Genomic DNA, 22,942 nt, shown 5'->3' with positions numbered 1-22,942 from the left:
AGCACACACAAATGAAAGGGAAAAGAAAAGCAGAGAAAGAAACAATAATAAGCTTGATTTAAAGACATAAGTATTATAGATATTTTAGTCACATATCTCACAGTTCCTTGATTCATAACGTTCTATATTCCTGTTTTAGGAACTGAATAGGCAAGAGCGCAGTTTGATCCCCTAAAAATGCTTCCTCTTTGGGGGAAGGCATCCTCACAAATACTACCAGGTTTTCTGTTCTTAGCAGAAAATTAACTTAATTTTACTTATTGTTCATAATGTTCTCACCTTGCTGAATTTTCCATGGTGCTTGATGACTAAGCACTTGCCTGTGTGATGGTTCTGTGATGGAAGGCAGCACCTATAATGTTGGCTGCCATTCTCTCTTTTCCTCCATCTTTTCCTGCCCGGTCTTGCTTCATTGCTGTGATGGGGACTAAACTTAGGGCCTCACACATGCTAGGCAAGAGAAGTCTGGGTTTTCTCATTTAGTGAACAAGACTTCAAGGTAAATTCTGTTTTGACTCAGACACTATATTTTTATTAGTTCCTGCCAAGGCACAAATATACTTCCTTAGAGAGAGAACCTCTGGTCAAATTTCAAATTTTCCAGAAAAAGTGGAGCTGAATGAGCCATATACTTTAAGGGCTAGTGTCACGTTCTAGCCATTGCTCTGGTCTAAATTTTTAAATATAATTAGGACACAGTTATACTGCTCATAGGATTAGCATGTTATGCCAGTTTGTCCTTTATTTATATAGGATCAGGTAGGCAGTGTTTTGCTATGGGATTTAGGATGGAAGTACCTTTGCCACCTCTAACATGACTAGGGTAAAGATTTAAACTTTGAAAATTAATGAACATAAAGATCTGGTTCATTATACTTATTTTCTTGTGAGAAATGATTATTATTATACTTCTATACTAACAGAATGATATTCTTATACTATATTGTATTTAATAAAGGGATAAGTCTATTTTTTTAATCCTAGATTTCTTTTGTAACACCTACTCTATTTCCAGAAAAACATACATACACAACAAGTCTGGATCCTAATTACAGATGATTCAGAAATCTCTTGAAATCCATTTGTAGAGCCAGGGAGGTTAAGGAACCCCAAAAGCATATTTCAGAAATGCCTACCTGGTTTACAATCCAAGGGTATAGTACAGCCAGTCCTCTCATCAGCCTTCACATTTTCAAAAGGCAAAAGTCTTGGTGAGATCCTGTCTCAAAAGGGAAGGACAAATAAACACAATAACTTCTTTAATCACTCACACGGTCAAAGAAACCAGTAAATCACTAAATCTAAACTAATCCAAGTTCAGCATCTAAACCAGCTTTGTTTAATTTGCTACTTCCAATGCTGTGTTCCTGCCTACAGAGATTTCCCTAAAAGGAAACATTAATATGGTATAGAAGTCAAGTCCACCTTCTTTCAACATTCACAAATAGGCTAATAAATTAAAAAAAAAAAAAAAAAAAAAAAAGCTGGGCACCAGTGGCTCACCCCTGTAATTTTAGCTACTCAGTAGACTGAGATCTGAAGATTGAGGTTCAAAGACAGCCTGGGCACTAAAGTCCATGAGACTCATCTCCAAATAACCATCAGAAAACCAGAAGTGGTGCTGTGGCTCAAGTGGTTAGAGTGCTAGTGGTAGCATGGTAGAGAGCTGAAAAGCTCAGGGACAGGGCCCAAGCCTAGAGCTCAAGACCCATGACAGACCAAAAAAAAAAAAAAAAAGAAACATGCTTTCTCGCTGTACATGCTGTAAGAAAAGAATAAATACAAGGAGTTTTTAAATGTTCAAATCATGGATCTGTGTCAGTGTAACCTTAAATCAAATTATCTGGCTGACAGAGCAGATTGTGAAGAGTTCCTAAAAGCTCAAATTATATGCTTCTTACCACTTGAGTCTAGAACTTTCTTGAATATTTACTATCAGGCCACCTCAAATGTTCAGGTCTTTTCACTTCACCATGGTCTTAGAAATGTTCTAGCTCTGTTTAAGAGAACTGTGAGTTACTAAATGAAGTTTTATGTTTAACCAATTCTGTCTATGAATGCTGACAAGACTGTCTCAGGGAAGGAAATTTAATGGTTATAAAAACAATGATATTGTCCTATAAAAGAAAATTATTTGGCCAGGCACGGTGGCTCATACCTGTAATCCAAGCTACTCAGGATGCTGAGATCTGAGGATCAAGGTTCAAAGCCAGCTCTGGCACAAAGGACCAGAGACTCTTATCTTTAATTAACCTCTAGAAAATGGGAAGTGGGGCTTGGCTCAAGGGTAGGGTGGGCACAAAGAACCAGCTACTCTTATCTTCAATTAACCTCCAGAAAATGAGAAGTGGGACTTGGCTCAAGGGTAGGGCAGTAGCCTTGAGCTGAAGAGCTCAGGGATGGTGCCTCGGGCAAATTCAAGCCCTAAGAGCCCCATGACCAGCCCCCCCCACACACACAAACACTACTGTTTGAAATCAGTAAGATGGTAAGAGCAAGTAATAACTAACTTAAAAAGAGCATCTGTTGGGCCAGGAGTTTGGCCTAGTGGTTAAAATGCTTGCCTAGCATGCATGAAGACCCCGGGTTCGATTCCTTGGTACCACATATATAGAAAAAAAAGCTGGAAGTGGTGGTAGAGCTCTAGCCTTGAGAAAGTCCAAGGACAGGGCTCAGACCCTGAGCTCAAGCCCAGGACTGGCAAAGAAAAAAAAAAAAAAAAAAAGAGCATCTGTTTACTATCTGACAATGGGAGGGTGGGAAGTTATGGGGTTAGAACAGTACCTGAAATTTGTATGTTCAAGGATAGCACTCTGCCAGTTAAGCCACAGCTCTACTTCCAGATTTTTGGTGATTAATTGGAGAGTAGGAGTCTCAGGGAAGGGAGTTTGATCTAGTGGTAGAGTGCTTGCATAAGCAAACGCCAAGACCCAGGTTCGATTCCTTGATACCATATACATACTAAAGAGTTGGAAGTGGTGCTATGGATCAGGTGTTAGAGCTCTAGCCTTGAGAAAGTCCAAAGACAGTGTTCAGGTCCTGAGTTCAAGCCACAGGACTGGCAAAAAAAAAAAAAAAAGTCTCAGGGACTTCCCTGCCCAGGGTGCATTTGAACTATCATCCTCTGATTTCAGCCTTCTGAGTAGCTAGAATTACGGGCCTGAGCCACTAGGGCCCAGTTCCAATTTCCAAACAAGAAATATCTCTTCCACAGTGCCACTTCTTTTTAAGTCAGGGTGGCTCACACCTTCGGTTTGTACGAAAGCCACATCTTCACATAAGATAATTTTTGTCTCTGGGCCACAAGGTCTAAATTCTTGAGAGTACCATTAAAGTTCAAAGGCTCTCTCAACAGAAAAGAAAAACTTGCATGTAAGGATTTCTACCTAAAAGGTACAACCCAGTCCTTACGTTTTTGTGGTGGTTGTTGTTTCTTTTACAACTGTTCCTCTTTGAATGAATTGGGAGGTGGGGCCCAAAGTGAAAAAGGAAACTGAAAGCACCAAGTTGAAGAGCCACCACTGATTTATCCCAGATAGGTCCTGGGCTGTGTGTGGGGAAGGGGGATGGGAAGAGGTGACAACTGGAAAATGCGAACGCCTGGGCTAGAAGGTCAAACCAACCTGGGGTCCAATCTCCCCATCTGCTTCTTGGTGCTCATGGGACCCCCAACAGGAGGGTCCCGTCAGCGGGATGTACTGTTCACCCCACTCCCCACCTCCCTGGTGCCAAGGCCTAGGCAACTCATCCAAGTTGAATGAAGGTGACTTTTGGGAAGAGATGCCAGTGAAGCCCGCCCTGGCATGACTGTAACTGCACCCCGGGCAAGGGACATCCTCGGGGTCCGCCTCGGAGCTCCACCACCTCCCCCTCCACCCTCAACTTCCTCTAAGGGTGCCGACCGTCACTCTCCGGCACCTTTAAAATAAATAAATAATAAAAAGCAAAAGATAAAAACGAAAACAGCCACCACTCCCCCCCCCCCCCCCGCGCCCCGCTCCAGACGATCGCCGACGGGATTCCCGGCTGCACTGGGGAACCGGGTGCCAGGTGGAGACCGCGGGCGCCAGCCTGAGGTCGCGAAGTTTCTCTGTCACCCAAGTCCAGGCACACGCCGCCGGCGCCCAGGGAGGAAGCGGGCGGACGCCGGGCCGGAACCGCGCCACCTGGAACGCGGGGCGCTTTTTTTTTTTTTTTTTTTTTTGTCTTTGCCGGCCGCGCCCGCCGCCAGGGCCCGCGTTCGAGACCCGCCTGGGCGCGCGCGGGAGCCAACTTCGCGCCGCGTCCCCCTCAGCGCCGCCCCCCGATTCCCGCGTCCCCCCTCCCCACCCCGGGCAACCCCGCCGCCACCCCCTCGCCAGGAGAACGAGCACCCCGCCTTCCCAGCTGCCGCCGCCCGGATGGGGTCACCTTCTCGGGGCGGCTGCGGGCGGAGGGGGACCCCGCGCGCCCCCGCAGCCCCCGCGGCGTCCGCCCGGGCGAGCTCACCTGGCGGCCGCGGCGGCCTCCGGGGCGGCCTCTGGGCGTGGGCCGGGCGGGGGCGGCGGCGGCGGGGTGGGGGGGCGGGGGGAACGGCTCACGCTGCAGCCCCGCGTCCGCCCGCCTGACCCCCCTCACGCGCCGGCCACCGCCGCAGCTGCAGCCGCCCCCCGGGGAGCGCAGCGAGCGCGGGGAGCGCGGATCCCGCGGCGGCGGCGGCGGCGGCGCGACTCAGGCGTCGGAGCGGGCGGCCGCGGGCGCCGCCGCCTCCTCCTCCATGGCTGTTTACCCGGCTGCATTGTGGGAGTTTGACCTCCGCCGCCGCCAACCGCCGCCTCAGCCTGCGCCGCCGCCGCCGCCGCCGCCGCCGCGCACGCCATGGGAGCCGTGACGGACGGTGAGGCCCGCTTCCCGGCTCCGTGCATCCTGCTCCGCGCTCCGGGCGGACGAGGGGACTCGGCAGCCGCTCGGCCGCTCCCTCCTCGGCTTCCCGGGCGTCTCCCCCGCCGGCCCGACGCCCCTCCTCGGAGCCCCCCGCCCTGAACCCCGGAGGGCCGGCATTCCCGGGGGCGGCGCAGGGCTCTAGGAGGATCGGGGTGGGAGGGGTGGGGGGGCGCGGTCTGCGGGCGCACGCGGAGGTCCCGGCGTTGGGGGGGCGTCGGGGGCCCGGGCGGGGTGTGGAGGGGTGTGACCCGCCTCCAGCGGTGCACTTGACCGGGGCGTGGAGGAGATTGGGGGGCCGGGTCCCGGGGCCTGTGGAGGCCTGGGAGGGCGGAGTGCGCGGCGGGGCTGGAGGGGGTGTGCGGCGGAGGTCCCGGGGTGACACGGGGGGGGGCGGAGGGGACCGGGGGCTGGCATCTGGGTGGGATAGATGAGGGTGGGGGGCTCCAGAGGGAAGGCCACCATGAGAGTGGGAAGATGACTTGTCCCCTGGAATGAATGGGTAGGGGGATGATTTTAGGGAACAGTGCAGAAAGCGGGGGACAGAATGTTCGGAAAGGGTGGACAGGCATAGCGGGGAACTGAGGAGGAAGGAGGTCCTTTGACGTCTGGGTCTAGGGGAAAAAAAATGTATTTGAGGAGAGTGTGAAATCCATGCAGAGAGACTGATTTCTGAGGAGTAGGGGACCCACGGGGGATTAATGTGGATTCAGCAGCCGGAGATTTAGGGTGAATGGTGACAAGGCCTTCGATAAGTAGCGGAGGTTGGAGAGAATTAAGGGCCCCGGAACTTAATGGAGAAATTCAACTCTGCTTTATTTCAGTTTTATGCATTGTTTTTCAGGACATATTTATCCCACTTGGGGTTTACACAGTCCAGAGCCCTCCCTTTAAGGTTGCATTCTGGTGAGAGCCATACATTGAATTACTAGTTTGAGGGTTTTGTTTTTCTTCTTTGGGGGCTTGAACTCAAGGCCTGGGCGATATCCCTGAACTTTTTTTTTTTTTTTTTTTGCACAAGGTTAGTGCTCTACCACTTTGAGACACAGCTCCACTTTTGGTTTTTGAGTTGTTCATTTGGAGATTAGAGTCTCAGAGTGTTCTTTCTTCCCAAGCTGGCTTCAAACCGTGATCTTCAGATCTCAGCCTCCTGAGTAGATAGGATTACAGGACCGAGCCACCAGCACCCAGCTGAATTACTAATTTTAAGGATTGCAAATGGAAGAAGTACGAAATAGGGAACTGTAAGAATATATAACATTGCGGGTAACTAGAACGCTTTAGGGAGGGATAAAAAAGTTTGGCCTTTTTTTTTTTTTTTCCCCTCCCTAGTGCTGAGGCTTGAACTCAGGGGCCTCTGCCTAGCTCATCTCACTACTGATGTTCTACTACTTGAGGCCCACTCCAGCCTGACATTTTGCTGGTTAATTGGAGATGGACTCTCTCAAACTTTCCTGCTTTGAACTATGAGCCTCCAAAGTAGTATGAGCTTTCTGAATAGCAGAATTATAGGCATGAGCCACCTCTACCTAACTGAAACTTGTTACTCATACTTTTGAAGGACAAATGTATATAGTTTGCATAGGTGAGGAATCACATGTGCGAGTTCCAAAATGTTGGAAGAACCAAAAAATGACCACTATTGACTAGTAATTAGAAAGTTATGAGCTATAGCTTTTAAAGAGTAGTGGAAAACCCTTAAATGTTTTAAACATTGCTATAGAATACTCAGATTTGCTTTTTTTTTTTTCTTTCTTCCCCTTTGTTGGAGCTTAAACTAAAGAGTCTCATACCCAAAGGTGTCATTCAGGCTGGGCAACTGCTATGCAAAGAGAAAAAGTAACTTGTGTAATATCATATGAGTAGCAAATTACTCCTAGTTTAAACCAGGCCACCTGTCTCCAGGGTTGTTATTCCTCACTATTGTGCATCTTGTGTAGCAGCTACTGCTTCAGTAGTCCTAATGAGTGAAGAGGAGCACAGGCCAAGTTGAAATTCCACCAAGACAAAATGCAGAGAAGTAAACGGGCAGGTACCACACCAGGATGTGACTGACTGAGTGGATATAAGGGAACAGAGTGTCCATTATGATGCCAGGCTTCTAATTTGATTCGTGTGCCTTTTTATTGAGGTAGAGAACTCCAAAGGAGGAGATTTTTGTCTGTTCTTCTACTTTGCTGTGATGAGACATGTGCCTTCTCTAACTTTAAGCCTATGGAGATTGCCCTTCTCTGTCTTCTGAATACAGAATCCAAACAGTTGAGCTGAAATGAGTATTGTATGTGATCAGTAAATACTTATTGTACACCTTCTACAGCATGGGAGGTGATGTTCATAGCAGGGAATTAGACAAGAGATAGAACTCTGATCTAAGACTGAGGGATAGAAGCAATACTGTTCAGTAAAGTAAGGCAGTTTGTCTGTCGGAAAGAACATAATTGAGTTTTGAGAGTACACTTGACAGTAGTGGAGGAAGGCTGCTAAAAATTAGGAGAAAATAGCACCATCAGCTATAAACTGAAAAGCTCCAGTTAAAGTAAGACCTATGTGAAAGCTTCAACTACATAAAAAGCCCTTCAAGAAAGTACTCCAGATGAAAAAAGAGTAGTGAAAAGCCTGAGTTCATGAAACAAGCTCTCTCTCTTTGGGGAAGGTTAAGAAATGCCATTGGGGTAGCATCTAGGTAAGCCAGGAGGACAAAGTAAATGGGAGCTCATGCAGAGCCTCGTGAGCTATGAAAATGAGTTTGGGTTTTCTTTGGGCACTTGGCACCCATTGGAGGATTTTAGGATGAGAGCGAGTGATCCAATTCATCTTTTAGGTCATTGTTAGCTGCTGTATAGAGAGTGGATTGTAGGAAGCCAAGACTGGAAGCTAGGAGCCCAATGCAGACTGTTTGACATAAGAGAAATGGGCTTGGATTCTTGTTGGCAGTGGAATCAGCTGTGATAAGTGGTTGTCTTTGATATTCATCCTCTTGAAAATCTCTTGAGGGAGGACCAGCATTTGTCCTTGCAGCTTAGATGAGGGCTAATGAACTCTCACAGATTTCATGTACCTGATCACTACCCTCCTCACATAATCCTTACATATGCCTCTGCATATCCAGAAGTCCTTTATTTCTGCATGAGCAGAAGGAGGGAAAGCACTACACTGCCACTGATAGATACTATACTGTACCTTCCAACCCTTACATTTTGTACATGAAAGAAAATGGAGTTCCTGAGAATTTGGTGCCTTAGTCACACAGCTAGTTAGTCAAAAAACATTCTTTTTTTTTGGTCAGTTTTGGGGCTTGAAATCTGGGCCTGGGCACTGTCTCTGTCAACTCAAGGCTCGTGCTCTACCACTTGAGCCACAGCACCACTGTCTGTTTTCTGGTGGTTAATTAGAGATAAGAGTCTCAGAGACTTCCATGCCTATGCTGGCTTTCAACTATGATCCTCAGATTTCAGCCTCCTGAAGTAGCTAGGATTACAGGTGTGAGCCACTAGTGCCCAACGATAAAACCATTCTTTATCCTTCGTCTGATGCCAACCTACCATTTTTGGCTAACTGAAAAAGAGTTTATATGTCACTTAATTTAAACTATGTTTACAGTTTGTATTTTGTAGCTGTTAACTTAAAAGGTGTTAAATGGTATTAGTAATCCGATAAAAATAATTTTAAGAGCACTTTTTGTGATGCAGAGAACATTGATCTGCCAGAGCAACCCATGGGAGATGAGGAGGGGGAAGGAGATGTGCATTTTCATTCCTCTTTGTAGAGCCTGTTGGTTTTGATAGTAGCTTTTCCTTTAATTACAAAAGTGTAATTTACAGATATATGCATGTTACAATTTGAAATCATATTTCACATGCCTAAAAGCTATAGCATAATAACAGAACTATTCTGATAGTGCATGTTTTCCTATGAGTATAGAAGCACATTCCATGATGACATTTCAGGGATAATTGTGATAATATCTGGGAAGTATGTTAAAGTCGAGTGTCCACTTTCACACCAGGCCATTTTTCAGTGTGAGTAGAAAAAAGTGGGGTGTGTGCTCACCAAGTGAGATGTGTAAACCTGATGAGCATGCTTGTGTTGCAGTTATTCCTATTTCACCTGTTCATCCAGTTTGTTAGAGAAGTTTTTCACTAGGCTAGGTTCATCCAGCTTGTTTCCTTGTGGCTCAGCAAAGTGATCATTGCTGCAGTCCCACAACTAATATTTCTTTAGTCAAGACAAATAGTTTTTCAAAGAAAGACTGAGGTTTGTCCTTTACTTGTACCATTTTCTAAATATTTACACAGAGAAAAAAACTCCAACGCTGTTTATGCTTTTTATTTTTAAATTTAGTTTTAACTTAAGCAATTTACTTTGGTACCAGCAATTTATTTAGATTGCAGAGGAGATCTATGCTTGCATAAAGAAATCAAACCATTTTACTTATATTTCTCATCCACCTTTAGTTGTGTGTGTGTGTGTGTCCACATGTGTGTTTATAATTAGTCATGGGGTTTGAACACGGATTGGGCACTGGGTTGGGCACTGTCCTGAGCTTTCTTGATCAAGGCTAACACTCTACCATTTTGAGCCACAGCTCCACTTCAGATTATCAGGTGGTTAGTTGGAGTTAAGAGCCTCATGGCTTTTCCTGCCCTAGCTGGCTTCGAACCCCGATCCTCAGATCTCAGCCTCCTGAGTGGCTAGGATTACAGGCATGAGCCAGGAGCACCTGGCTTTACTGTGTATTCCTAATATGTCTTGAAAAATCTCAAATTACTGTTGGCCCTGAGGTCAAGCCCCAGTACTGGCACACACACAAAAATTATCTTAATTATTTTAAATTCCTGAAAAGGAGGGGCTGAGAATTATTTTGCCATAAGTAATCTAGCAAATGAGCTATATTCCTTTCATCTTAATAACCTATGAGTGATGGCAGGCCGATGATAAATCTAACAAGAATCTAGACACTGTTTTTACACACTACTCTTAATTTGATATCAATAAAGTAGTTTTTAAGCCATCTTTATTATTTTTACAAAATGGACCAAGTCCTGCCAAAATTATTTATACAAGCAATCAAATTGCTTACAGAGGGCTTCAAGCATGGTAATTTATGAAGTCAGTGGTACTAGTAAATAGTAAACAAACAGGTTTTAGGTGTGTTCTGTATGCAGTTAATTTCTGTTTGTCATTAAAAATAATAATGCTTATGCTATATGTTAGGAACTCTAAAAGAATAAATGCTGTTGTCAAACTGGGAACCTGTTCTTGTTCCTGGTTTTATTTTGTTGCTGACAGAGCTATCTTCTGCGCTTGCAGATATTATTTAAGTAATTCTTGTCCACAGAGACTTGTAGACAGCAACTCCACAAAGTTTAAGCTACAAGTTCAAGTAAATTTGAACCACAAGCAACGTGAGGAATTATAACTGGACAAAATTTAGTGTACATAAGTGTAGTGTGTACATACTATGTGGCTTTATGTGCCACATAGACTTTGCTCTTAGACTTTGCTCTTTCTTGCTTTTAGGACGCTACAAATTATGGAATAAATTTAACATAAAATTGAGCCTAATACATTATGCCACTATGATGGGCAGCCATTGTGCTTTTTTTCTTTTCTTTTCTTTTCTTTTTTTTGTGGGTCATGAGGCTTGAACTCGGCCTGGGCATTGTCCCTGAGCTCTTCAGTCCAAGGCTACCAATCTACCCCTCTTCCTGGGTGTTGTCTCTGAACTCTTCACCTCAAGGCTACCGCCCTACCCCTTGAGCCACAGCACCACTTCCTGTTTTCTAGTGGTTAATTGGAGATAAGAGTGTCTCTTGTTCTTTAGTGCCCCAGCTGGCTTTGAACTGCAATCCTCCAATCTCAGCCTCCTGAATAGCTAGGATTACGGGCATGAGCCGTTGTGCCCAGCACCGTTAGGCTTTTTCATATATTTTTATTTCTATGAAATTTCACTGCAGTCCTGTGACATAGATCATTTTATTCACATTTTACAAATGACATCACATCTGTATCTTAAGTGCATATGTGTACACACACAAAGCAAACACTGGGTGAACTAACCAAACAATAGCTCCAGTTTATTTTTGACCCAGGAGGGTAGCCATAAGTTGGTGAGCTTATACTTCCTAGGGAGCGGGCTGAAGTGAGAGGATGGCATGAGAAGCCTGGATGGGGACTCCCCCCAGCTGCCAGAACTGAGCTTAGCACACTCCTATTCTGTTCAGTCCTAAACTGCCTTCAGTCCTCTTCTTTAAGTTTAGATCATGTTAGCTCCTAGCTGCGTGTGCTCTGAAAGCAGCCTCTTAATCAGCCTCTTGTTTCTGGGCTTTTCTCAGTTACATCATTTTGTACATTGTCTTCTGCATGTTTCTTCTAGGTTCTGCCCATGAATCTTAACTGCTCTGAGTTGCTATGAACAGATCCTGCATTTAGTAGCATGGGTCCCTGCAATCTGACCCCTGAGGTTTTTGTTTTGTTTTGTTTCCTAAAAATATCGTTCATTGGTAATGATTGAATAATTACTTGAAACTAAGCCTAACGTAAGTGGGCCACACCTGTAATTTTAGTTACTCAGGAAACAGATCTGAAGATCTGCCAGCCTGGGCAGAAAAGTCCCTGAGTTTTACCTCCACCTATCGCTGGGGCTCCCTTTCTGTCTTCCTTGGTATACTATTGTTCTCAGATTCAGCTCCATTCCCCAACTTCTGCTCCATCTCAAGGCTTCCTTCCTTCCTAGGGTAAGGAAAGAGAGAGGCCATCTGCATTCTATCTTTTATAGGTAACCACAGCACCACAGCTAGCAAATTTTGGGTACTCTTCTGGTTTAAAAGTCATAGAACAATATGACTTATGTAACTGTAACCCCTCTATCACCTTTACAATAACAATAAAGACATATATGTATTTTTAAATCATAGAACATAAAAAAAAATCCAATCTTGCAGCCTATCCCCCATCTAGTCTTGTACTAGCTCATCTCTTGGCAACCCTCTTTTATTAGTTTGTGTTTATCCTTCTAGGGTATCCATACAAATGTAAGCATGTGTAAATATACTTACTTCCTTTCATTTCTGTTTGAACAGAAGCATACTGTATAAACTGTTCTTGTGGACCTTACAGTGTTTTCTTGCATTATCACAGTACTTCATTTTGATTTTTTCTTATAGCTTCATAGTACTCCATCATGTGTTATACACAAATTTTCTTAATTTGTTTCCCTATTGATGGACATTTGTGGGTTTTGTGGTGTGTGTGTGTGTGTGCGCACGAGCGCGTGTGTGTGCTTGTGCATAAGTGCTGGTATTAGGGATTGAATTCAGGATCTCATGGTCTCACTTGGCTTTTGTGTGCACAGATGGTGCTCTACCACTTGAACCACATCTCCAGTTCAGCATTTGGCTAGATAGTTGTCGATAATCTTACAGACTCATTTCCCAAGTCTGGCTTTGAACTTTGATCCTCAGATCTCAATCTCTTAAGTAGTTTAGGATTACACACAATTAGCCACCAAGCATCCAATATTTGAGACTTTTTTTCAAAATTATTACATTCTCATATATTTAACCTGCTGTCTTGTTTCTTAAGTGCAAGTGTATCTGGAATTTCTGAGTCAAAAGCTATATCACTTGGAATTTAGATAGAAATGTTCTCGTCTGTTTTTAAATTGGTAACTTAAAAATCCAAATTGCCCTTAAACCAAAGGGAGCTTTTGTCCTACTCTCTAATGCATGCATGTCACTCATTCCTGCAGCTTTCTTTGAATATGTGTTTTCGTGTCTGTGTTTGAAATTTCTCCAGTGAGAACAGACAGGTTCAGTTCTTTATCTCATATTCTCAGATTTTATTCTTATTCCTTTGGATGCATCTGCTCATTGATAAGATATTCCTATCTTTTGTACAAGTAGACAGATTGCTACTGTGAGAATGAAAAATACAATTGCCTGCTTGCCCTTCTGAATGTTGTATTGAGACAGGGTTCTTTAGAAAGCTGATGGTTCTATACAGGCACTTCAACTCAAATTTGGAAATACTGAACCCAGTGCTAGTGGCTCATGCCTGTATTGCTAAAAACTTGGGAGGCTGAGATTTGGAGATCTCTGTTCAAGGTTATCTTGAAAAGAGAAGTTCTCAAGACCTATTCTAAACTGAATGCTAGGCCCAATGGCATAAATCTGTTATACAGGAGACTATAAGAAATCTTAATTAGCTAGAGCTCATCCAGGCACGTGCCCAGATAGGAAATAAGACACACTATCTCAAGTGTCCAGTAAGAAACAGGGTTACAGTTGTGGCTTAATGGTAAGTATTAGCGTGGCAGCAAGTGTGAGGTGTGAATATGTAAGGCATAGTATGAGATGGTAAGTAGGAAACAGAATGAATGAAACAGTCCTGTCCATGGCTTTCTCCCTAACAGAGAAATCAGAAATCGGACTGGTTGGTTGGTTTAGTTGGCTTGTACAGTGTCTAAATATTTTCATAATCTTTTCTAATTGGAATAGTACCCCATATATAAAGGTACCCAAATCTTTAAATATACAACAACAATGAAAACAATGTGTGTTTTAAATATTGTCATTTCCAGACTTGAAAATTTGCATGTAACGAGAATGTCCCCATCAAGGCACTGAACCTGATCCCTTCAGATACTATTTACCTGCTTCTGAATGTACACATGTTGGAAATCTCCAATCTGTAATAAAATATGAAGTCCAGGCATCTGGGACAAAGATGGGATCTTTGAGGCAACTTGAGAAGAAATAAGAGCAAAGGAATTATGGAACAGCCTTACCACTAGCAGATTGCCTCACCTAGTGGATATTTTTAAATTTGTTTATGTTTAAGAAATAGAAGCATTTATTTTTTATTTTTTGTGGGTCATGGGGCTTGAACTCAGCCTGGGCATTGTCCCTGAACTCTTCAGCTCAAGGCTACTACCCTGCCCCTGGGTCTGGGCATTGTCTCTGAACATTTCAGCTCAAGGCTACCCCTCTACCCTCAAGCCACAGCCCCACTTCCAGTTTTCTAGTGTTTAATTGGAGATAAGCATCTCATTCTTTAGTGTATGCTCTGGCTCACTGGCTGGCTTTAAACCTTGATCCTCAGATCTCAGCCTCCTCAGTAGCTAGGATTACAGGCATGAGCCACCACGCCTGTCTAGAACCATTTCTAACGTATATATATGCACACATATTCTCACATTTAGATCTCTTCAAACACTGAGTTTTATTTATCTTCAGGTTCTTATAATATTGTTGGTAGTTAAAAACTGAAAACACTAGGTTGTTGGGTTTTTTTAATGTAAAATTAGAACAAATGAAGAATCTAGCTTGAGAAGTCTTTCAAAACAATGACTGGCAATCATATCCTATTCTAAAAGTATTTGTGTGGTGTTATCACAGATTATATTGTAATATTGGAACCACCTACCTTCCACAGTTTATCTCCACTCTACTATGCTCAAAACTGTCCGCCTACACACAGGCGCTATTGTTTAAAGACTGCTGTGATCCAGGGACTCCTAAAGTTATTTACACCTTAAAAATTTGTCCTAAAATACAGTGTATGGTTCAAAAATGAAACCGTCCCTCTCACCCACCTCCCTTTTGTTTGCTAGTCCTTAGGGCTTAAACTCTAGGCATGGGTGTGTCCATGAGCTCCTTTGGCTCAAGGCTAGCACTCTACCACTGAGCCACAGCAGCACTTCCTGCTGTTTCTGAGTAGTTTATTGGAGTATGTCCTGCCCTGGCTGGCTTTGTACCTTGATCCACAAATCTCAGCCTCCTCAGTAGCTATGATTATAGGTGTGAGTCACTGGTGCCCAGCTTAACAACTAGTCTCTTAATGATTAGGTTTTATTCTTTGTATTACAAACAATACCATTAAGAATATTATGTGCTTTTGTGCATGGATGCACGTATAGCAAGAAAAGAAATTCCTAGACTTGGAATTATGGGGTCAGAAAAGTGTGCATTTTTAATTTTGTCTATTATGCCCATGGCCATAAAAAATGTTCACAGATTATGTAAACATAGTTTCCCAATACCCTTGTGGATGATTTAATTATCAGGGTTAGGTCTTTGTCAGTCTGATAGATGAAAAATGCTGGTTTATTTACCTTTCTTTGTTATGATCATTATTTAAAGAAATCTAGGTGAGGGCAGGTGCTGGTGGCTCATTCCTGTAAGGCATTCAGGAGGCTGAATTCTAAGGACTGAGATAGAAGGCACATAATCTCTCCAAACAATTGTCTCCAATTAACCAGCCGGAAGCTGAAACTAGAGACTTGGCTCAGGTAGTAAAGCAGCAGCCATGAACAAAACAGTGAGCAAGATATCTTGAGTTCAAGTTGCAGTACTGGCATAACAAAACAAAAAAACAACAGGATTGCCAGACATGCTAGTTGAGACTTGCTTGTGTTGATAATCATGATAATCCTGTTCTACACTGGTTTTTTTTGTTTTTGTTTTTATTATCTTTAAGTTCACAGGGGTTACCATTCATTTAACATTTCAGTTTGAGTACAACTGCCTGTTCTGTTCCTTTAAAAAAAAAATCCTTGTGGAGGAAGAAATGATTCAAAATATAATGACTATACTTTCACCTAACACATCTATTTCTTCTTCTTTTTGATCTATCTCTTACTCTTTTCCTAGTCTACCATTTCATGTTTGAAATACTAATTTCTCTATTTCTTTTTGCTAGTATTTCTTTCTAGCCAGACATGTTACTGACCTCCATCAATCTGGACAGATTGTTTTCAAAAAAGACTTTCTAAGAATTACCAGCTTTATTTCTTGGTTGTACCTGAAATTTATTTCCTCTCGACCCAATAGACTACCAACTCCAAGAGCAAGCGTTTTTGTTTTTTGTTTTTTGGGGTTTTTTGTTTGTTTGGTTTTTTTTTACCTATAATCAGATACAAGAACATTGCATGACCATGGCAGACAATCATTTCCTCTTTAAAGTGTGTGTGTGTGTGTGTGTGTGTGTGTATGCATGATAAAGAATACAAAACAAAAATTTATGGGGTTTGTTTTTGCTGATCCTGGGGCTTGAACTCAGGGCCTGGACATTGTTCCTGAGCCTCTTTGTGCTCTAGGCTAGCATTCTACCACTTGAACCAGAGGGCCACTTTTGGCTTTTTATAAGTAGTTTACTGGGGATAAACGTCGCATGGATTTTTCTGCCTCCGTTAGCTTTGAAAGGTTTTAAGTCCTCAGATGTCAGCCTCCTGAATAGCAAGGATTACAGGCATGAGCCACCAATGCCCATCTTATTTACTAGTTTAACTAGCCATTTTATGTGTACATTTCAGTGTCATTAAGAACAAGTACATGTCAGTTACTTTCTTTTGAATGGGCAAGTGATGAATGATACTGTTGACTTGTTTTGGGAAGTTCCCAAAGGCCAGATGGTCGTTTAAACCCACATTGTCCTTCTTTCCTCAGATGAAATCATACGGAAGCGACTCTTAATTGATGGAGATGGTGCTGGTGATGATCGGAGAATTAATTTGCTAGTGAAAAGTTTTATTAAATGGTGCAACTCTGGATCCCAAGAAGAAGGGTATTTCATTTCATTGCTGTTTCTATACCAGTATCCTGATAAGATTTTACTAATCATATAATCTTGTTAGTATTTCAATATATAAATGGCCAATGGAACTACCTTTTGATAAACCAAAAGATTTTATTATTTTGTTTTGCTGTAGGAAGGGGGTTGGGATCTTGCTGTGTAGACCATGCTGCCCTGGAGCTCAGCTACCTAGACTTCCTCAGCCTTTAGAGTGCTGGGATTACAAGCATGTGCCACTACACCAGATTAATGTGTATGTGACTATTTGAGGAGGTGGTACTTGAGTTTGAACTCAGTATCTACTAGGAAGGTACTCTACCACTTGAGCCAGAGCCTCAGTCCATTTTTGTTGTTGTTTGCTTGTTTGCTTGCTTGCTTGCTTTAGCTAATTTTCAGATAGGGAATTTTCACAAAATTTTTTCCTTATGTGACTTCACTTCCTTATGTGACTTCACATAAACAACTGTCTTATATAATGTGAAATACTTGTGAAGACAAAATTAAGTTCAGTAACCCTTGTAATCAAAGGATTTTTAAGTGATTTTAACAATTCAAATAATTGCTTAAACTATATTTATAAGAACAATAGCTGGGCACAGTGGCTCACACCTGTAATCCTAGCTACTCAGGAGGCTGAGATCTGAGGATCAAAGTTCAAAGCCAGCCCAGGCACAAAAGGGCCTGAGACTCGTATCTCCAATTAACCTCTAGAAAAGGGAAATGAGGCTTGGCTGGAGGGTAGGGCGGTAGCCTTGAGGTGAAGAGTTCAGAGACAATGCCCAGAATGAGGGGTAGGGTGGTAGCCTTGAGCTGAAGAGCTCAGGGACAGTACCTAGGCCAAGTTCAAGCCCCATGACCACCCACAAAAAAAAAAAAAAAGAACAATGGTCTCACCTTGCATTTGTAACTAATGCAGTTTATAAAGTTGATTGCACTATGTTTAGATAAAGAAAACAGAGCAACAGATAGTCTAAGTTTTTTTAAACAAAACAAATAATTATCTTAAGATTTGATAAAATTTAGTTAGCAAATCTTTGATTGCATTATAGTAGTTCAACCTTAGCAACCCACTAACTAATGTCTTGTCTTTCTTTCATTAGATACAGCCAGTACCAGCGTATGCTTAGCACCCTGTCTCAATGTGAATTTTCAATGGGTAAAACTCTGTTGGTATATGATATGAATCTCAGAGAAATGGAAAATTATGAAAAAATTTACAGAGAAATAGGTAAAGAAAGTATTTAGTGTCTATAATTTTAATAGTCTAAAGGAAAAAAATGCTAACAATTTTCTTTGGCTAGTGACAAAAGAATAATAGAAATTACAGTGTTAATTGAAAGAATACAGTATTAGCTACAAAATATATATATATAATATATATATATATACAGTACTTTGGGTTATAGCTATTTTTAAACACCAAAGTCTATTTTGTTAGCTATGAAACATTAAATTAGAAACACATTTTAAAATTGAAAATGAATGGATATTATGTATGATATTATAACTGTCTAAAAGCAGTTTTTTTTGTTTTCATAGAAAGTAGCATTACTGGAGCACATGAAAAAATTGCTGAGTGCAAAAAGCAGATTCTTCAAGCAAAACGAATACGGAAAAATCGCCAAGGTAAGGATTCTGAGGTGGTTAGTGTGCAGATGCGTTATTACTATTCTCATGCAGCCTTTAATGCTGTGAAGCCAGATCTGCAGCCAGCATTAATTTAATTTATAAAAAAGAATTAGGAGCCATATCTAATTCTTACACTATCTTCTTTAAAATAAAGAGAAGGAAGGCTATGCTATATATATATTTTTTGCTGAGTTGTTTTGATTATCTAAGTTTTTCTTAGTATTCAATTTTTATTCTCTTCAGCCCTTTTTGTCTACATGATGCTACAGTTAATGAGCAAAGATGATTTATATGACTGTCTAGATTTGGAGTTTTACTTATTGATTAGGTATACTTTTTTGAAGAATGTAAACTCAAGCAGTTTTTTATTAAATATGAAACAGATTTTTAATTATAAGAGCATTGGTTTTCCTTAAGGTAATAAGGAAAAGGAAATATAAGAAACAATGTATAGTCACAACTGTGATAATACATAGGAAAAACTAGAAGGAAATGGAAAAAATTACTGATCATTTGGTAGTTGTGAGGGTTTTTTTTGTTGTTGTTTTGTTTTTTGTTGGTTATGGGGCTTGAACTCTGGGCCTGGGCACTGTCCCTGGGCTCTTCAGCTCAAAGCTATTGCCCTATCCCTTGAGCCACAGCGCCACTTCCAGTTTTCTAGTGGTTAATTGGAGATAAAAGCCTCACGGACTTTAGTGCCTGGGCTGACTCTGAACTGCCATCCTCAGATATCAGCCTCCTAACTAGCTAGGATTACAGGCGTGAACCAATGCGTTGTGAGTTTTTATAGCTTACAATTTTCAATTTTGTTTTACACCAACCATATTTTGTGAATGCAAAAAACTATGGAAAATAAAATCAATCTTAAGGAACTAATACATTGAGGTCCAAAACACTGAACTTCACACTTTAAAGAGATAATTAAGATAAAGCTTTATTTTCTCTTTTTAACTAAAAAAAAAAATTCTTGTTAGTCCTGGGGCTTGAACTCAAGGCCTGGGCTGTCCCTGAGCTTTTTTACTCAAGTCTTGTATCCTACCACTTGAGCCACAGCTCTCCTTCTGGATTTTTTTGGTATCTAATTGATAGTCTCACAGATTTTCCTGCCGAGGCTGGCTTTGAAACATGATCCTCAGATCTTAACCTCCTGAGTAGGTAGGATTTCAGACATGAACCACTAGTGCCCAGTAATTTTTTTTAAAAAATTAACTTCATTCTGTTTAAAGTGTATGCAGTGAAATTATAGCAAGACATATCAACTTATATACTAATATGAATTCTAAATTATATAAACAGTGTTGTTATATATTAGGAAGATTTTAAGTGATTTTATCATTTAGCATTTCTTTAAATAGGTTAAATGAAGTCACATGACTTCATCTTGGAGGTTTTAGTGGTACAGAAGCAATGTCCTGAACTTTTACATTATTTTACAGTTCCTAAAATATTTTCCTTTAAAACAAATGAGAAGTTCTGTTGATTAAGATCTGAAATTAACAGTAAGGCATTTACCTTACTGATCATTTACTTTTATTTTTATTTTTTGCCATTCTTGGCCCTGGGTTCAGTCCCTAAGCTTCTTTTGCTCAAGGCTTTACCACCTGAACTACAGCACCCCTTCTGGCTTTTTCTATGATTAATTGGAGATAAGAGTCTCATTGCTTTTGTGACCAGGTTGGCTTGGAACTATGATCCTCAGATCTCAACCTCCTGAGTAGGGTTACAGGTGTGAGCCACCAGTAATTATTATTAATTTGTGGGCACATAGTTTATTAAGTAGACTGACAGGATCTTAAGAATCATTTATGCCTATACTGACCTATTATGTTCTGCCTGGAATGTGTCAATGAAAAAATAAAAGTGGAGCACATATCATTGAAGTTACAGTTTGATCCAGTAAAAATTGTCTTTTTTATGTCCTAGGAAAGTAAATAGGATGCTTTGGTGGTTAAAAATATATATCCTTAATTTGGTAAATATTTTTATGTCTTTCAGAATATGATGCTTTGGCAAAAGTGATTCAACATCATCCAGATAGACATGAGACATTAAAGTAAGATTAAAGCTCTTAAGAATTAGCCTAAGTTTTTTATTTTAATAGAAATATGTAAAGCCTATCAAAAGGAATAGCTACAGTTTCAAAATTACACATTCTAATACTGCTTAGTTAAACCCTTTTCTTCCAACTTTACTGCATGTAGGTTGAATACATGCATGTAGGATGGCTCAGTGGGAAAATGGATAAATGGAATATATTCTATTTATATAGTAGAATATTAAGTAGCAGTGACTCAATTCAAATGGTTTATGAGGTGAAGATTGCAAGATTATAGATCAAGGCAAGCCTGGGCAAAATATTACCCAGATCTCATCTGAACCAACAAACATGTAGAAAGAATAGATAGGAGGATCATGATCTAAAGCCCATTCTGGACAGAAATGTGAGACTATCTGAAAAATAACTAAAGTAAAAATGACTGGTGATGTGGCTCATGATAGAGCATCCCTCCAGCAAGTAGAAGCTCTGAGTTAAAAAAAAAATAGTCCTACCAAAATAATTAGAAATACAAAAGAAAGATTAGGTATGTACTTCTAAAACACAGATCCCAAAACAAGGTCAGTGGAGGAAAAAAGACATGTAATGAATTTTAATCATTTCTGAAATACATTCAGAAAAGTAACCATTTATACAAATTAGAAGCCTCTCTCCAAATATTGTATACTAATACTATATATTATTAAGAGATATAAATGTATATGTTAAGAAGTGTTGTCATGAAACAGTGATCCTGAGTGGGAGATAGGGGAGAAGAAAAAGGATAGAAGATTGGGATGGGGTAAAATCAGTCCATAAGCACTGTCATTTCTTTTACAAAAAGAAAAACTTGAGAACAGAATGACACAGTAGGTCACCTTTTTAGTTTGGCTGTTCAGTTGTCTGTGTTTTCCTTTACTTAAAGTTTGTTACCTAAAAATGTACTTTTAATGAAAATAGTGCATATTTAGGAATTAGGAAGAAATCATCTTTAAAAGTATGACTATAATGGAATGTTATAACTTCATATTTGATTTTAGTATTAAAATACTATTACAGGGGCCGGGAGTTTGGCCTAGTGGTTAAAGTGCTTGCCTAGCATGCACAAAGGCCCAGGTTCGATTCCTTGGTACCACATACATAGAAAAAAGCTGGAAGTGGTGCTGAGGCTCAAGTGGTAGAGCTCTAACCTTGAGAAAGTCCAAGGACAGTGCTCAGGCCCTGAGCTCAAGCCCAGGACTGGCCAGAAAAAAAAAAATACTATTACATTTGTGTTAACTGGATATTTTCTTCCCCAAGCAGAAAACTTTTATCAGTTTTTTTTGTTGTTGTTTTGGGGTTTTTTTTTTGCTGTTTTTTTAACAGGGAACTAGAGATTCTGGGAAAAGAATTAGAACATCTTTCACATATTAAAGAAACCATTGAAGATAAGGTACTTGCATTTTTTATTAGACTTTGTTTTGAATGTATATGTGTGTTTTTAGATCAACTTACATGAATTTTTTTTAATACAGCTGGAATTGAGACGGAAGCAATTTTATGTTCTTCTTAGCACTATTCATGAACTTCAACAAACATTGGAAAGTAAGTAGAAATTGTGTCAGAATGAATATTCATAAAGAGTTTTGGGGTTTTTTTGTTGTTTACTGGGAGTGTGTGGGGGGGTGGGGGTGTGGGTGGGTGTGGGTGTGCTGGCTAAATATATGCAGATGACTCAATTATATAATATGTAATTTAATTACATACCCAATAATTTAAGAAAATTTGAGGATGTTGAGTAGGACATTTTTACTGGTTTCTTGACTTTAGGTTTCTGACTTTAGGTAATGGTTTAGGATCTAGACAGAAAATGATAAATAATCACTTAATAGAAAGAATGTGATACATAGTGGATAGTAGGCGCTTGGAGAAACTCTTATTGTTCTTCTTATTGACTGCAGTCAACTGGAAATTCCTCTGTTTCCTGCTTTCTGATTGATTTTAGAAATAGACAAAGACATAGATTTATTTTTAGTGAAGGTAGCACAGAGATCTTGAATTTTTATTCAGCTAACAAAATATCAAAACAACATTTTTTAACCATGGAGTTATATAGGCCAGATACAATCTACCATTTTATCATCTCTCTGAATGTGTTGGCTAATAGAAAATAAAAATGCTTTCATATGTGTGCTAAACATAAAGTTTAGGCAAAATTAAATAAGGTTTTATGTTTCTTTTCCCACTACAGATGATGAAAAGTTTTGTGAGATAGAAGCCCCAGAAGCAGGCATCAAAACAGGCCGTAAGCCCTAGACAGGCTATCTTCTCCATTCCCCAGGATATTAAAGCAGCTACATGGTCTTGGTGTGTTCAGAATTTGTTATGCTCTTTGAGATAGGTTAAGTTTTGGCAGTAAAATACTGTATTTTTCAATATTGATGCACATTTCATTCAGATTTGTTCACATGAAGAAAATAACTGCAATGTACATTTTTTATTGAAATGTTTTATTCTTTAAAAATAGGAAACAATTTCCAAAATGTTTAATAAAACACTTTCAAGCTGATGTGTGTGTTCATTGGATATTCTAGGTAGTTTTAACAGGTAACATCGATGGGCTTAGAAAAACAAGTTCAAGAAGACTTTCTGAAAAAGATGCACTTCTAATGTGTTTGTGAGAAAATTAAGTTCATGAGCCTTACATATTATGTGAACAGTATTTATGGTGTCTGTTCATCATGGAAGAAAGTTCCATATTAAGGATTGCTGACATAAGAGGTAAATCCATCCACACTGGTTTAG

General features: G+C 40.7%; 2 protein-coding genes across 7 annotated transcripts in view; one reads left to right on the top strand and one right to left on the bottom strand.

The window, feature by feature from the left end:
- The window catches only part of Atxn7 (ataxin 7), a 125,517-nt gene extending 120,940 nt beyond the window's left edge, over positions 1-4,577 (bottom strand). For 2 of the 4 annotated variants that reach the window (XM_090323447.1, XM_090323454.1), the window contains exons 1-2: positions 4,489-4,577; positions 1,137-1,219 (exon numbers count right to left, since the gene is read on the bottom strand). The gene's annotated coding sequence lies outside the window, so the exon portion shown is untranslated. The remainder of the gene's footprint in view (positions 1-1,136; positions 1,220-4,488) is intronic. The other 2 variants (XM_090323419.1, XM_090323438.1) reach the window with 1 other exon arrangement.
- A 247-nt stretch (positions 4,578-4,824) lies between these two features.
- On the top strand, positions 4,825-22,706 carry Thoc7 (THO complex subunit 7). 3 transcript variants are annotated; one of them, XM_090323503.1, is made up of 8 exons: positions 4,825-4,876; positions 16,368-16,485; positions 17,595-17,722; positions 18,034-18,120; positions 20,119-20,176; positions 21,524-21,590; positions 21,673-21,742; positions 22,389-22,706. In XM_090323503.1, exons 1-8 carry the CDS (start codon positions 4,858-4,860, stop codon positions 22,451-22,453), a joined length of 612 nt encoding a protein of 203 aa, XP_090179629.1. In that variant the 5' UTR covers positions 4,825-4,857; the 3' UTR covers positions 22,454-22,706. The 3 variants fall into 3 exon arrangements, 2 of the variants coding, with proteins under 2 accessions (XP_090179629.1, XP_090179620.1); XM_090323494.1 differs by lacking the exon at positions 4,825-4,876 and adding an exon at positions 5,734-5,826; XR_016533486.1 differs by lacking the exons at positions 4,825-4,876; positions 21,524-21,590 and adding an exon at positions 5,381-5,826 and having other exon boundaries at positions 22,389-22,417.
- The last annotated feature ends 236 nt before the right edge of the window (positions 22,707-22,942 follow it).

This window comes from Megascapheus bottae, chromosome 2, assembly GCF_031878675.1.
Source record: "Megascapheus bottae isolate mThoBot1 chromosome 2, mThoBot2.hap1, whole genome shotgun sequence".
NCBI classification, from domain to species: domain Eukaryota; kingdom Metazoa; phylum Chordata; class Mammalia; order Rodentia; family Geomyidae; genus Megascapheus; species Megascapheus bottae.
This window is presented reverse-complemented; position numbering and strand designations above follow the sequence as displayed.